Source organism: Crocodylus porosus, unplaced genomic scaffold (genome assembly GCF_001723895.1).
Source record: "Crocodylus porosus isolate Cpor-Errol unplaced genomic scaffold, CroPor_comp1, whole genome shotgun sequence".
In the NCBI taxonomy this organism is placed as follows: domain Eukaryota; kingdom Metazoa; phylum Chordata; order Crocodylia; family Crocodylidae; genus Crocodylus; species Crocodylus porosus.
In genome coordinates, this window is record NW_017728906.1 from 85,484,420 (window position 1) to 85,500,066 (window position 15,647).

General features: G+C 43.3%; 1 protein-coding gene across 1 annotated transcript in view; it reads right to left on the minus strand.

Annotated features, from left to right (window-relative positions):
• The window catches only part of AFF3 (AF4/FMR2 family member 3), a 590,786-nt gene that overhangs the window by 505,261 nt on the left and 69,878 nt on the right, over nucleotides 1-15,647 (minus strand). The window contains exon 2 of the mRNA XM_019529497.1: nucleotides 1,787-1,907. Within this exon, the coding sequence (XP_019385042.1) occupies nucleotides 1,787-1,907 (121 nt within the window). The remainder of the gene's footprint in view (nucleotides 1-1,786; nucleotides 1,908-15,647) is intronic.

The following is a 15,647-nucleotide window of genomic DNA, read 5'->3' on the forward strand; positions in this document are numbered from 1 at the left end:
AGGGAGTGGGCAGGGGATGGGGCAGGCATCAGGGAGCTGGGAGATGCAAGCCGGGGGTGGGGCTAGGTGGGGCAGCAATCTGGGGGAGCAAGCAGTGGTGGGGCATGTGGGCCCTGCAGGGGGTGGCAGCCCCTGCGGAGACCATGTGGCTCCTGTTGCAGGGGCAGCGGCCCAGCAAGACATATAGTCATTTAGAATTCATTTTATTATGATGATACAAGTAGGCTTCCAAATTGCTTTAACACTGTAGATATATAAGTAAAACATTGCCCAAATGATTGTTGTCTCAGTCTCTCTGTTTCTGTCTGTCTCTCTCTCGCTCTCTCTCTATATATAGTGGTCTTTCTTTTAATTGTGGAGGAACATGGATTTCAGGGTATTTTAGAGAGTGACTTAGGGATTTTTTTTATCAGGGATTTTTCAGTTTTCAAATAGGGAACACCAGAATTCTTGCTAGGGAGGCAAGTGGCAGGACCCAGACAGAGGAGTGTGCTCAGAGCTGGCACCTTGGACCCAGCTGGAGGTGGCTGACCTCCTGGCCAGCTGGGGCTAGGAGGACATGCTTTGACAGATCAAAGTAGGGCCCCACATTGCGAACATCTTCCGGGCAATAGCTGCCCAGATGGCCAGGCAGGAGGCGCACACAGCAATACTGCCACACAAAGGACAACTCAGCAGCCACAGCCCACTAGCAGCTGCCCCACTGCAGTGCCTTGAGGAAGACTTGAAGATGTCTCTCCTATTTTTTAAGTGGCTAAGATAATATCCGCAGCAAATCTAAAATCTGCACAGCTGGTGGGCAACTTCAAGGCAGACAAAGTTGTGGATACATTGTTGCATTGCTACCAGCGCTGTTCTGCCATGATTTGAGACCACCACTCTTTCTTCCCCTTTTAGGAAACAGACATTTTGGAAAGAGTACAAACAGTGAAGAATTAAAAGCTGCCGTTCAGCCCTGACTTACTGAAACACTGAAGTGGCAAGGCAACTAATGAAATAGCAAAAATTAGGCAACAAAGAACCCTAGCCATCCAGAATAAATATACAAGAAATGAGGTAAAGCTCCCAACAAGAAAGAAATTGAAATAACTCAGGCCTGCCTGGAAAGGCAGGGACCTAGTAGATATCCTACAATCTTTCAAGATAAAACTGGAGGAGTCACTGGAGAGGTGCAGCTCCTTCACTGACCTTGCTCAGAAGGAAAAACTGCCTGTAGTTATGATGGTCAAGTATTCCCATTGTTGAGGAGAGGCTAGTCCTCTATGATGCTACCATTGCCTAACCAGAATAGTACATGAGTTTGAGGAAGAAAAGGCTCTTTTTGCTTCTGCTAGGGAGCTGAGGCCACAGAAATAAAATCCTGGTGGAGTACATCTTTAGGAACATTTTGTGGTATCAAAGCCAATAAAAATAAGCCATATCTATCCTCGGTCTAAACAATAAACAACTAAGTCAAGAGCATGACATTTAATGGGCTGCATGACTTAATTCTAACAGTTATTTTTCCTAAGCATTTCAGTATACCCCATCACCTTCACTTCTTTAGACTTAATGCAACTTCTAACAAAGATATTACTAGTTTATTTAATTTTAGTATAATACTGAATGTTATAAGAAACCAACATAAAAGTATCTACTTCTCAATGAATCACAAACATTAAGTACAGGTTTTGTGAGGCCAACCCTTATGGGAGTCTACGGAAGCCCAGCCAGGATCTTCTACAATCTGTTTTTTAATACACAATAAATAAATAAATAAATAACAGGACAACTGGGAAACATCTACCTTGTATGGTTCACTGAAGAGGGAGTAACTTGTGTTAAACGTGCCATCTTCCTGCTGTGTTTCCTGATTTCTCCTTTCCCATTCTTTCCTCCGCAGCACATTTCTGTCTGGTTCATAGACACTGCATCAAAAGAAAGAGTAAGATTTTTTTAAATTAAAGGGCAATATATTAACTAAACTTAATCTAAGTGAAGAACTGGTTCACAGACAGATGGCAAAGATAACAAGAACATGAATCAGATTAATGCCAGTTCAATCAGGCATTGAAATCTCAGGTCTTTGGGAATGCCAGTGCTTTCTTCACAATGAGAACAGATAATTAAATTCTTAAGAAAGGAGGGGGGAAAATCATAGAGCAGGATCTAATCTGTACTGAAATTCTCTGCCTGAAATGTGACAGAGGAAATATCTAAGCAACTTTGACAGAAATCTGAAAGTACTCTTAAAACATATGGTAATTACACCTATGGGTAAATAGAAATTATGAACGTATTTCCATTGATGACATATCCTCCATGTGTTATATGAAAATGCTCCTTTTTACATGAACGTTTCTGTAGTGATTCTTTCATTAACCAGCCCTCTGAAGAGCAGTTAAAACTTCATGCTGCAGTAGTTTCTCAGTTATGCTCCTTCCAATCTCTGTTAATCAGCCAAGTCATGAAACTACTAGTGAATCAATTTCTCCTTCTGATTTGACACCGTCACAACTTCAAAGTCGAAGTAAATTAATATTGGTGAGATTTGAGAAGGGACATCTGAAGAGTGAAAGATAACATTGCATTGTACAACTGTGTTCTTTTTTGGAAATAAATAGCATCGGGCTTCACCATGGCAAGACCAAAATCAAACATTTTTTTTTTCTACGAAGTTATTTTAAAGAATGATGCCTAAGACTTGGGGAACCTTATATTCATATTGCCTCAGAACAATATATATAGATTTGCATATTTCAGTGTCATGAGTTTTATTTGCATCACAAATTAAACCTAAAAGCCCAAGCAGATTTGCAAACTGTTTAAAAATAATTTGAGAAAATGGATGTTGTCATATTTTGCTTAACCAGTTAATGCTTTTCTTTCCTGTGCTGTAGTTTTGTAAAACAGAAAATATGTTAGCATCATGTAAGTGTACTGGACAGTAATAAAATGTCTTTCTAACTAGCTGTCCAGTTAGGCAAAATACACTCTAAATCAGCTGTCCAAGTGACTTTACTTAATATGCCTCAAGCAAGACTATTAAAATGCCTAAGGCTATTTAATTTTAATTTAAGATTTGGGTGCACTGAAAACATCCAGGATATCTAGACACTTATTATTTTAAAATAATTTCTTAGAAGAGACGGAAGGATGCTCAAATCCAATGTCTGTTTGTGGACCCATGTAATATGAGATAAATGTTACAGCCTCATTCCTAATGGACAGGTGTTCAACAGTTTCCCAGCTGACATCTTTGATACATTTGGATAGGGGACAGATATGGATACCAGAACATTGAGATTTAACAGTGCTCTGATTTAAAGAAATAACCTCTGTAAAATGAAATTAACTCATAGTAGCGTCAAGAAAGTGTGAAAAGCAGCTACCTAAGATATACCTTCTTTTTTTGCATAAAGTACTTTTTATCAATTTTTCATTTTTCATAAGTGATAGATATACTTAAAACCAATCCATGTTTTTTGGAATATACTAAAGGGATAATCTTGGAATAGAACTATGGGCACCAACAGAAAAGAGTTGATCACAACGTGACTATTTCAGTGGGGCTTGCCTCGTACAGAAGATTATGGGTGAAATTATAAAATAAGTATTGCACCCATGATAGATGTACAACTGCTCTTGTCAATTATGTTACACTCTCTGTAATACCCTAGTAAGGTAAGCATTTTTATAATACGTCTACTAAAGTTAGTTCTTTGCTAATCAGATAGAAGTTGCTACACGTGTTAACTCAGAATGGTAGGGACCTCATTATATTTCCTTTGCAAACTACTTTTTTCCCAGTTTAAAACCCCAAACCTCTTTGAGAAGCTTTCTAGTTGGCATCTACTCTGTTACCAGTTGTTCCTATAGGTGTCTCCTTCTGAATTAGTTATAATTTTGGTCCCTACCCAGTTTCTGAAAAGCAAACAAGTATTCTCTTTGCCACTCAGACATTTTTTTTAAATCACCAATATGATTCATTTCTGAAATGGAACACAACACTCTCTTCTCTCTCTTATTTGATGGAAAAATGAATCTAAACACAGGACTTCCAGATCCTTGACGCCCATCCTAAATTGGGTATTGACTGGCATTCATTACTTGCAACAATTTAGAATGATTATGGCAACAACAAAAGAGTGTTGCTATGCCTAACACACCATTTATAAACAGTAACTTAGTAAGAGCTGCAAGCTGAGTGTTGTGTTTCTTTGTTAATAGCAGATGGCAAAATCTCCAGCGTTCATAAGATTGCTTCTTATTTGCATGAACGTTAAAGGAATCACATTTCCTTGAGTGTATGTCACAAAATGTATTTATTTTGGTTCAAAGAGAATGCTGCCAACTGACACACTTTTATTTATTGCAAACACTTTAGTTAATGGAAATTGAGTCTTTTTAATAGTTCCTTTTGTCATTTTGTAATTTGAAAGCAACCCAAAATGTGCATCTACTTTCGTAGGTGTTTATACTGTATTCATATCCCAGGAGTCTGAACTGTATGGCACAGATTTGCACATATCACGAAAATGCTCCCATAAAGGTTCTCAACAATATATTGACGTAGCTTTCAAAGCAAGAGTCAAAATGTTCAGGTAATTAGGCAAGACTGGACAACCAAATTGCAGACTGCTGCAGATCTTCTCATATCAATTAATTCCATCTTATAGAATAAGATCAAACTCTGAAAGAGTGCCTTTAAATATTTCACAGACCATGCATGATTATTTTTAAAAATGCAATACCATTATAAATTCATTCTTAGAAGATATCAGTCAAAGTGTGAGTAACCAGGCCCAATTGTTTGAATGAATTAATGTTATATTTAAATAACGGTTAGTATTATTGGCTGCACACGCACATCTCAGTCAACATGGGCGACTGGTGCTGCCTTAGTCAGGGGGGCACATGCCCCCCTCCTCCACAACCAGTCCCACTGATGGGGGAGGGTCCACCGTGGCTGATCCCGGCCAACTGGGGTGGGGGGTGAGCTTCCCCTTCGGCCAATCCCATGACAGCCAATTGCTGTGGCCAATCACTGCAGCTGCTTCCAGGAGTGGCTGTAGCGATTGACCAGCACTTGCTGGGGGCGGGGGCATTGGTGCTCCCACCTGCCCACCTGCCCATCACCTAAGTGGCGAGCGCGGCTGGTCAGGAGGTGCACTGGCACTCTCAGGGGGTGTGCATGCACCCCCTATGCATCGCCACTAAGTGGACTTAAAATAAGGCAACTTAACTAAGTCAACATAAATAAGTAGGTCCATCAGAGAGCAATAGAAATGGTTCTGGGCTGGGGTACATGACTTCTGAGGAGATGCTGGGGGAACTGGGCTTATTTAGTATGCAGAAGAAAAGAATGAGGGGGATATAACAGTATTTAACTACCTGAAGGGTGATTCCAAAGAGGATGCAGCTGGACTGTTCTCAGTGGTGGCACATGACAGAACAAGAAGCAATGGTCTCAGGTTGCAGCAAGGGACGTTTACGTTGGATATTAGGAAAAACTCTATCACTAGGAAGGTGCTGAAGCACTGGAATGGGTTACCTAGAGAGGTGGTAGAATCTCCATCCTTCAAGGTTTTTAAGGCCTAGCTCAAGAAAGCTCTGGCTGAAACAATCTAGTTGGAGATGGTCCTTTGAGCAGGGGGTTGGGACTCGATGCCCTCCTGAGGTCTCTTCCAACTTTAAATTTCTATGATTCTGTGATGTCCTTGAGTTGGGCTTTCAGAATAAAGGCTAGCAAACTTATCTGGGTAATCAAACTCTATGAAAAAACAGGAACTGAGATCTGATTTAGAGGCTGTTCTGGTCACTGTTTCTCCTAGGCTGCACTACAGTACTAAGAATAAAATGACCTGATAATTAAAAATTTAAAGGATTTATGGTCAGATTATGCAATGCCCTGCTGGGGTCCCATGTGGGCAGGGGAGAGGGTTGAAACTCAATCCTTCCCCTCCACCTCAGCATCCCAATCTCCGATGGTGTCTGGCCACAACCCACGACCCCCTCTGCTCGAGCATCAAGTGGGGACAAGCCTGTCAGGGATTGTTCAGTCCCTTCCAAGCAGACCAACTTAGAGTACTGTGTGGGCGGGGCTGGGAGTTTAAATCCTCCTGCCTTCCCTCCACCTCAATGTGCCTACCCAGGCTGGGATGTGGCCATGCCTTCCACCTCCTCCACTGAAGCAGAAAGTGGTGAAAAGCCTGTCAGGGGCTGTTCTGCCCCTCCCAAACAGACTATGGTTGGGGTCCCGTGTGAGTCAGGGATGGGCTTTAAACCCCGCTCCCCACCTTTCGCCTCTGCATGCCAACCAGGCCTGGCTTGTGGCCACACACCCACCTCTGCTTGAGTGGGGAGCTGAGGAAAAGCCTGTCAGGGGCTACTCTGCCAAGCCAGGGGGATGCGGGGGTGGGGGGCTCTGCATGCCCCTGGCAGACCCAGAAATGGACCAGAAGTGCTTCTGGTCCACTTCTGGGTCTGCTGGCGCGCTGCGGAGACCCACACACTTCTGTGGGACACTCCATGTGCCCCAGCATCACAGCACTCACAAGCTGCGCTGGTACCTAGAGGTAGGTAGAAAAAGCATTTAAAGCTGCATCTACGTCCAAATTGCTGAATCTTTCTGAAACTCTCTGAATCTATTCAGAGGTTTCTAATTTGATTCAGAGAGATTAAAGGATCCTCTGATTTGATTCAGATTCGGAGATTCAGCCACCAAATCGGGCCAAATCTCCGCCGAATCGAATCAGAAACCAAAGCTTTGCATAGTCTTACGTTATATGTACCCTATGTTGAATCATAGAAAGATTGGCCCTCCAGAAACTTTTTAAGGCAACAGAGTATTTTTAGAAACCATTTTAATGCTGACAATTTAATTATAATACAACAGACTATTTTGCTTGCTGAATTGCCAAGTAGCACAACAGTGCTACCATTACACGTTTGTTTTGCTTTCCATTTCATTGATTATGCCCATGTTCTTTGTTGGCCAATTTATTGATAACAGTTCCATTTTCAGCTAAATAAAAATGATGACTATTTCAAAACCTGACTGCTAATGGATTATGGTGAGCTCTTAGAGATGACAGCTTTACATTTCTGAGGGTTAAATGCTTTCCCTAATGAAATTTAAACCATTGGTTCAATTAGAAGGAAGAGTCAGCCTTTGATGAATAAGTGACATAATCAATTAAATGCAATGCTGGACTACAAGTAACATTTTAAGACTTTTAATCTAGTTTAAAACAGCAGAAGTTAATTTGAGGATTTTTACAGTATTTTCCCCATTTACAAACAGAGATGCCATGGGGGGAAAGCAATTACACTGATTTACTGTTTTCTCTTTGATTGAACATAAAGATGTAGAAGGGGCTCAAAAAAGCAGTAACTTAACAAACTGTGCTCCTATCCACAGACAGATAAAGTACTTACTTTGCTATTTCAAAGAGTTTACCTCCAGGCAGCAGCACAGAGCAAACATCAATCAATGACATGTGTCTAAGATGAGATTGATGTTTACTCTCACAGCTTTTCATCTTACATCCAATAAATTACTTTTCCTTCACCAAAATGCCTGGTTAAATTTCATTTTTCACTTTGCAGTATCAGTTTTAAAACTTTAGCTCCAAGCAATTTTAAAACCAGGATTCATTGATGCTTCAGCTTTTATAGCCTGTTTATGATTTGTATTAACCATGAAACACTACCATGCAAACATGAATATGATCATGCAAAGCCTTGTGGTACAGGGTATTCAGGGGCAGATGTCAATTTAAAAGTGCGGGATTGCTTTAATTACATTCCTGAAAATTCTAAGATTGGAACTAGGAGCCATATTTTTAGAAGCACCTAAATTGCATCCACAAAATTAATGCACATATGCCATATGTGTAAAACCTGCATTTGAGTGCACAAGACAGGCTCTTTGAGTGTGCATACAGGGTAACAGTACAATCAAGTAGCTATTTCTGTAGTCAATTGCAGTTTTATGCATAGAGAGAACCAAAATTAATAAATGGTGAATTTTGTTCAGTCAAAGGATTTTTGCTCAACTACACTGACTAATTTTGAAAGTCTGGATTTAGCAGTGGCCAAGTTAGTCCAACAACCCTCCAAATATTGGCACAGTTAAAAGACCTCAGTAAACTGGACATATGCTCATTTAAGGGCACCACTTATGGACCTGACAGTGGTAAAGCAAGCCATATTTGCTTTGCCAATATAGCTTCAAATTATTTCTAACAAGATGCATTCAACCATTAATTCCAAAGCGTTTTATTACAAGAAGAATAACCTCATCACATTATAGAGCCTGCCAAAGCTATGTTAAATATGTATAAACACAAATACACAAATTCAGCAATTTACATGGGATGGGCAACCCTACATAGTTATTATAGCATTGGTCACATTTAGCCATTAAGTGTTCTGATGTAGGTGTTTGGATGTTTAAAATCCTAGAATTAATAAAACAAAGGGAGTTCTAGCAGTAACTTAAACCAAATTGCTAAATATAAAGATGTAAAGTTGACAGGAAATCTGGAGCATTGCCCTGACAATATGCTGTTGAAATACTTATGGCTGGAAAATTTACCATTTATAACTTATATCAACAGTGAATTTGGCCTGGTGTGTTTTCAATCAAACATCACATTAAAAAAATTAACAATATATAGTTGTTTTGAGTAACATTATAATCTGATTAGCAATTGGAAAATTTTATATTTTGGTCCTATATCCTTTCTTCCCTATGAAATAAAATAATTAAAGGAAGAAAATAAAGACATAAAATGAACTAGGAAAAATAGTTGGGTTGAACATAGTAGTTTTATAGTCTGGGCTTTTTATTTTCCCCATAAGAAAAATGTTATTGAAGATCAGGAAGAAATGAGAAGTTCTTTTCTAGCCAACTTCACAAGTGCTAACATGTATGAATTATTCAGTTTAAATTAATAGGAGGCCTGTTACAGCTGTGATGGTCCAAGAAATGTGAGAATATTCTCTAGTTTACACAGCTAATCCTTGTATGCATCTACACAAGATGTTATATCGCTGTAGCAATGAGCTATGACAATATAGCTCATCACTACAGTGATGTAGCATCAGGGTCATGTGTAGACATGCCCACTGGTTGAAAAAGGAAGTAACCATGGCAGAAGAATGACTAAAAAAAGTCTTCAGAGGTGTGCTCCATTTCCTGCTCAAGAGGATTTCTATTTTCTAATCAATGACTTCCTAATGTCAGATGCACACACGGTCCTGGGACCAGGGACCATCAGCCAGGTCACCCCCCTCCCAGGAGACTGACTTCAGCAGGAGCATGTAACGTCTTGCTTGCTTGCTTGCTATCTGATCCATATGACTCACTTGCTGCAGCTTCATGGCCCTACTCCATCAGAAGGTGTGAAGGGTGCCTCCATGTAATCTATGCTATAGCCTGATGGTTAGGATACTTCCAAGGAGGTGGAAGATGTGGGTTCATTTTTCCTCAGGATGAGGACCAGAAACTGAGTCTTCCTACTTCCTGAGCAAGTTCTTCTACTACTGGACTATTTCACAGAAGGTGGGCAACACCCATGACATCTTTGAGATGAATTTAATGCTGGATGCAAAATTGTTCCAAGTCTACAGAAGAAAGGTACCTATCCTCAGTCAGGTGACTTACAGTGCCACTATCATCTTCAATGTTTTTGGCTAGGAAAAGATGTTCAAAAACCCTGAGCCTGAATTGATTCAATCTAACCTGCAAAATCTGAACCGACTTGGAGGTGGATAGACATTCCCTTTTTGTTCCAGAAATGAATGAAGCTGGGGGGAGGGAGCTGCTAGAGAAGGCCTCCCTTCCTCTCCACAGTACTGAGCGGAGGGAGGGGCATGGCCAAGCCCTGGCAGGATGCTCTGATTAGCTTAGCAGGGAATTGACAACAGTGTTTATTACCCCATTAAGAAAACAATAGAGGAGCATTACCTGTTGATTCTGCCTTTGTCACAGCAAGGACTGGAGCCAGCTTGTGGTCTGCTAGCTAATACACAAACACCTCTCAGCATGGCAGAGGGGAGGGGGGAATTCCTGCTTAGCAGGGAGTGGTGAGGGACAGGCAGGGGGAGAAGCCTGCAAGTCTCTGCTACAGCAGCAGCCAGGGAGCAGAGGGGAGGAGCCAGCTCTGCTTTGGAGAAGATCCCCTCCCAGCCCAGAAAGCATGCCAGAATGCTGGGGGTGTCTAGTGTAACTTAAACCAGCAAGGGGTCTAGGATAGACATTTCTCATAGTGTGGGGTCCCCGGGGATGGCCCTAGGGCTCCGTGACTGTGCCAATCTTGCCCAACTGGCACCCTTTTCCTTTCCTGCCACGTCTTGCTGTAATTATAATAAATAGGGAGACTGTCCTCAAGTTTACATTTGGACACAGTCCTGATGGACCCTGCTTAACCCAGTGGTTTCTTGGACCCCTTTTGGGTCCTGCTCAAAATGGATGCCTCATGAGATACCCTCAGCCTTATGGGCTAGATGTGTGGCTCCAAAACTGCCCCTTTACCACACCCCAAGCCTTGCAAGTGACATTCAAATGTTGTCCCTCTGAGGCCTTAGTCTAGCTCAGCCTCCTGTCATCGCTGGGCTCGCCACAGCCCTGTCATCTGTGTATCCCCTGGCACCGGGCTCTGTTCTCATTGCTATGCCCCCTAGTACTGGGGTCTGCTCACCCCCTTTGTCACCATGTCTCCTGGCGCTGAGGTCTCCACACTGTAATGGGCCCCAATGAGGCCTCCTCCTTCCCCAGTAGCCTCAGTCTGGTCCGCTGGTTTATAAACAACAACCAAAATATGAGCCCCTGGGCCATAACATAATACAACCAGTTCAGGGTGCACCATGTCCCTTTAAAAGAGTTAAACTTCCACCCAGGCCTTAAGTGCCTTGTTGCCCAGGGTACCTGGTGAGCTCCTGGAGCTCCACTAGGCCTATAGGCAGCGTATCAGGCAGCCACCAGCGTCTCTGGGCAATTCTTCCCTGGAGGCTCCTTCCCCTGACTGCTGCCAGAGAACTAACCCCTGTTGGCCTCAGACCTGGGGTTTATGTGCGCCCAGAGCCCTGCCTTCTTCTGGTCAGCTGACCAAATGCAGGCTAATTCCCTTGTTAGCCTGCTGCCATAGTAACCTACACCTGTGGGGATTTCTACCTGGCTCCTAGGGCCCTCTCCCTAGGCAGTTTCTGCTCTTAAAGGAACAGGCACTTTAGTGCCCTATGACAACATTCCATAAACCAATTTGAACCAAACCAGTTAAGACTGATACTACATTCAACCAGGTTTATCTCAAACTGGTTTATGTTCACTGGACATCTGTTCTGTTACAGGTTTAAACCAGTTTCTGATAACTTAAACAGGTTTACGTGTAATCTCCGTCCCTAGTCTTTGAGACAAGTCCGATACTATTAACTCTAGGTTTGTTCCACCATACCTAACAGAGGGTGGCTGTTCAGGAGCAGAGGTGGAGTTTAGGTGCTTCTGTGCACATTCTGAATTGCAACAAGGTTTACACTAGGGGTGCACAGATAAAGATTTTTTGGGTCAGTACCGATGGCTGATTATTAACAAGTCATATCAGCCAATACCAATCCAATTGGCAATATGCAGCCCAACAGCTTGGAGAGCAGGGTTGGGTAGTAAGTCTTTTTGGGGGGGAAGAGGCATGGGGGAGCAAAGGGTTGGGGGGGGGGCGAGCGAGGCCCCTGCGGTGAGTGGAGCTGGGCCTGGGACAGGCACTCTCAGCCAGGGTTGAAGACAGGACAGAGCTGCAAGAGGCTTATCTGGGGGCCGTGGGGAGGTAGTTGGCACATCCTGCCTCTATGTGCATGCCTAGGGGAGCCATGGGGAGAGTGTGCCCACCAGATTAGTGTATAGGGTGAAGGTAGGCTGCCACTGTGGGCTGAGGCTCTTCCCAGTGAGGAGGCTGGGCCAGGGCTGTGCTTAGGCTGGGCAGCAGCAGCACTGGGGTAGAGGGGCTATAGGGTGAGCTGTGGCCACCCCAGAATTTGCCATAACCACCCTGTAGTCTCCACTCCCAGCACTGCCACCACCCAACCCCAGCATAGCTCTTGCCCAACCCCCCTGCAAAGAAGACCCTGGTGCCATCCCCAGCCCCAGCCTACAGTAGCAGCCCCTTTAAAAGGGCCCAATCTCGTGAAAATCTTCAGATGAAGATGCTCCAAAATGGAACACCTTCATCAACTTGTGTCTGCACTGCCCCTGAGCCCCAGCACTGGTTTCAGAATGGGAGGGGGGAAAGGGAGCAGAGAGAGCTCAGTCTAGGAGTGTTGGAGGGTGGAGCAGGTGTATTGGAGCCCCTCTCCCCACAAGATGGAGGGAGCTCCAATCCAAACACCCCACCTAAAGAACCCCCAGAGTGAGCTCCCTCCACTCCCTTTACCCCCTCCCATTCTGAAAACAATGCCAAGGCTCAAAGTAGGGAGAGGCCCCAAACCCTGCAGGCTCACAGCTGCTCTAAACAGCAGCTGAATTCCCCAATCCTCCCAAATGCAACAGCAAACTTCTGTTGGGTCTGGGAGATCATTGTAACTCATGGCACTTCCTGTAAAGTGGCATGAATTACAACAGAGAGCTGCTCTTCTGTCTGCACCTCTTTGTCCTTTCTGAATGACTTCTGAGCATGGATAGCAGCCCTAGTGTAGATGTTGAGGGAAACTAGCAGTTCAAAATGAAGGTACGTAGTGATTTTAGGCACTGACTATTTGGCTATTTAGCTTATGAACAATTTGAATTGTTCTTTAGAATTCCAGTGGCTAAATTGCACTTAAATCATATTTGGGTATGTTAAGAACCTATTTGCATATATGTAATGTCCCTGAAATGTACAAATTTGTAAAAACGTGTGGTTATCTCTAGGCATTTAATTCTAGAATAAAATTCATAAAAATATCAAAATACAACACTCATTACCATAAAGCACAGGAGGCATAATTGCACTTTTATGTAATATTGTACTTTCAAGGAAAGACAAAGTACAGTATTCCATTATGAATGTCAGTTGTTAGCAACCATCAATTCTATGACTCATGAAAATGTCTACACATGTTTTATTAACAAAGAAACATTTCCAATTTACTGTTACTATAATGGATAATGACTGAAGGTTCATCAAGGTTAATCAAGAAAATGATGTAAATTTTATCATGTTATGTTTCACTTAGCTTAAAAGGAATCTTGTGTAACAATTTTTCTGTGCATGTTAAATCAGTATTTATTTTATTACGGAAAACATAAAATGGTTACAATGAGAAACAAACAATGAACATATGACACTGCAAGTCATTACATTTTATATTTGCATAGAAACCCACTTCTTCCTCAGCCACTCAATGGACATTCGTGGAGTTTGGTTTTGTATACATACTACCTTACCTTAGATTTATTTCTCATAGCTACATAGCTAGATAAAATTACAGATGTACCATCATGGCTCAGTGTTAAGTTTAAGCTGAATTGTGTATGTATATGGAATAACATACAGCCATATACACAATGAACATGAATGAAGAGAAATTTAAAACAAATAAAAAACTGCAATCAAGCTACTATAAACCCTGTCCCTGGTCTATTTAAATAATACATAAGTTCAGTAAAGTTCAGTGTTAAAGAAAAAGATTTTTTTGTCATACAAAAAACATGAAATAGTAAAGAAAGCATGACGAGTTCTTTCTAACGATAGCCTTTTTGTTTGTATTAGGAATTGGCAAGATCATTTTTAGTTTAGTACAAGTGAAATGAGAATCAGATCTATACATAAATTGTTACTTATGGATAGGGAGGAATGAATCGAAAAAGTGAAAGGTGGAAAGCCTAAAGGTGGAAGTCTACATGGGTGATCGTCACCATGAAATAATAAGAGTTCAAGATTCTGAAGGAAGAAAGGAGAACAAACGAAGGACGGTGGGATTTCACAAAACAAGATTTTTACAAACTCAGCAAAACAGTGGTCAGGATTCCACAACAGAGAAGTTTAAGGCAAAACAAAATCCAGGACACCCAACTGTACCTTAGGAACAATATTCGGCAGTGACGTAGCAAGCCAAGTTGGTGCTTGGGGCAAACCACGTAGGAGAGTGGAGAGTAAGGTAGCATGCAAAATCTGTGAGGCAGGGGTAGGGGAAAGGCAAGTTTTGAGACTGGAGGTGTGGATAGGGAACACAGGTGCAAGGATGAGGGTGGGAGGCAAGGCTTCTGAGAGTGGGGGCATGATTTCTGATAGGGTGGAGGGGTGTACGGGCATAGCAGTGCTGCCTGGATAGAGCCCATGGCGGTGAGAAGGCAATTCTTCCACCCCTCCTAACTTAGCACCTGGGGCAGGTGCCCCATTCACCCACCCCTACATATGCTTCTGATATTAGTGATGCAAAAGTAGGCTATCCTGGTGCAAAGAAAGGAGAGAAAGTACCACCATAGATCAGTTCTGCTAATCAGTGAACAGACTAGATTCTTTGGGTAAATCCGATATCTTTTATTAGACCAACTCAAATGGTTGAAAAAAATTCTTCTTAGCAAGCTTTCGGGCACAAACACCCTTTGTCAGGCTGAGGAAGTGTCTGCAGATGGTCTGTACTCTTCCTGGATGAAGTAGTAAAGCAGCCAGAGGCCAGTACATGCGCAAGAAAGCCAGTCAGTTAAAATGTAAATTGGGGTGGTCAGTAGGTGAGAGACAGGTGGTGGGGAAAGGGGAATGAAAATAGCTGTAGTCAAAGGATGAGAGACAGGAAGGTGGGGGGAAGGGAATGAGAAGGCAGCTCAGCTGCTTGGAAGAGCCCAATGCAGCTTTTCGCAGGTTTCCTGCTGCCCAGGTGAGCAGTCCAGGCTCCATGGCCAGAGGCAGGGGCTTGCCCAGGCCCAGGCTGGTGGCAGGCAGCTGCACTGGTCTCCACAGAACTCCATCCTGGCTCCTTGCGGGCAGTGGGTGTACATGTACCTTGAGGCCAACAGCAGAGAAGGGGCCGAGGGCAGCACAGCCCCAGCCCCTTCCCCACCATCAGCCACAAAGCACATGCGCACTCACTGCCAGCAAGGAGCTGGGTGGGGTTCTGTGGAACACAATATACCACTTGCTTGGGGATAGGCCACAACCAGAGTTTAAATTAAGCACCATGGGGGAGGTAGATCCTGGGTTGCCCTTTACTTACAAAAAGTGATCTTCACCATAAAAAGGTTGGAGACCACTGGCCTAGAGCAGGGGTTTTCAACCTTTTTTAATCTAAGTACCCGCAGCAGCTAGATGCCAAGCAGGGGGTGGGGGTGGCGCATGGCTGGACACTATGGGGGGGAGCACACGGTCAGATGCTAAGAGGATGGAATGGCACGTGGGCAGGCAGGGAAAGAGCACTGCCACCTCCCATGAGCAGGGCCACGGCAGGGCGGGGAAGCTTATCAGGCTGGTGTGTGGTAATGGTGGCCACCACATGCAAGCTCCCCTGCCCTGCAGAGGGGTGCCACTGCCCTCACCCCACCCCGGCCCTGATCCTGGTAGGCAGCAGTACTCTGTCTCCACCCACCCGTGCATACTCCCTAGGACCAGTCCAAGTACCCCCGGTTGACAACCCCTGTCTTAGAGTATGCATGGAATTGGGTGAGGTATTTACAGAGCCATTGACTATTATCT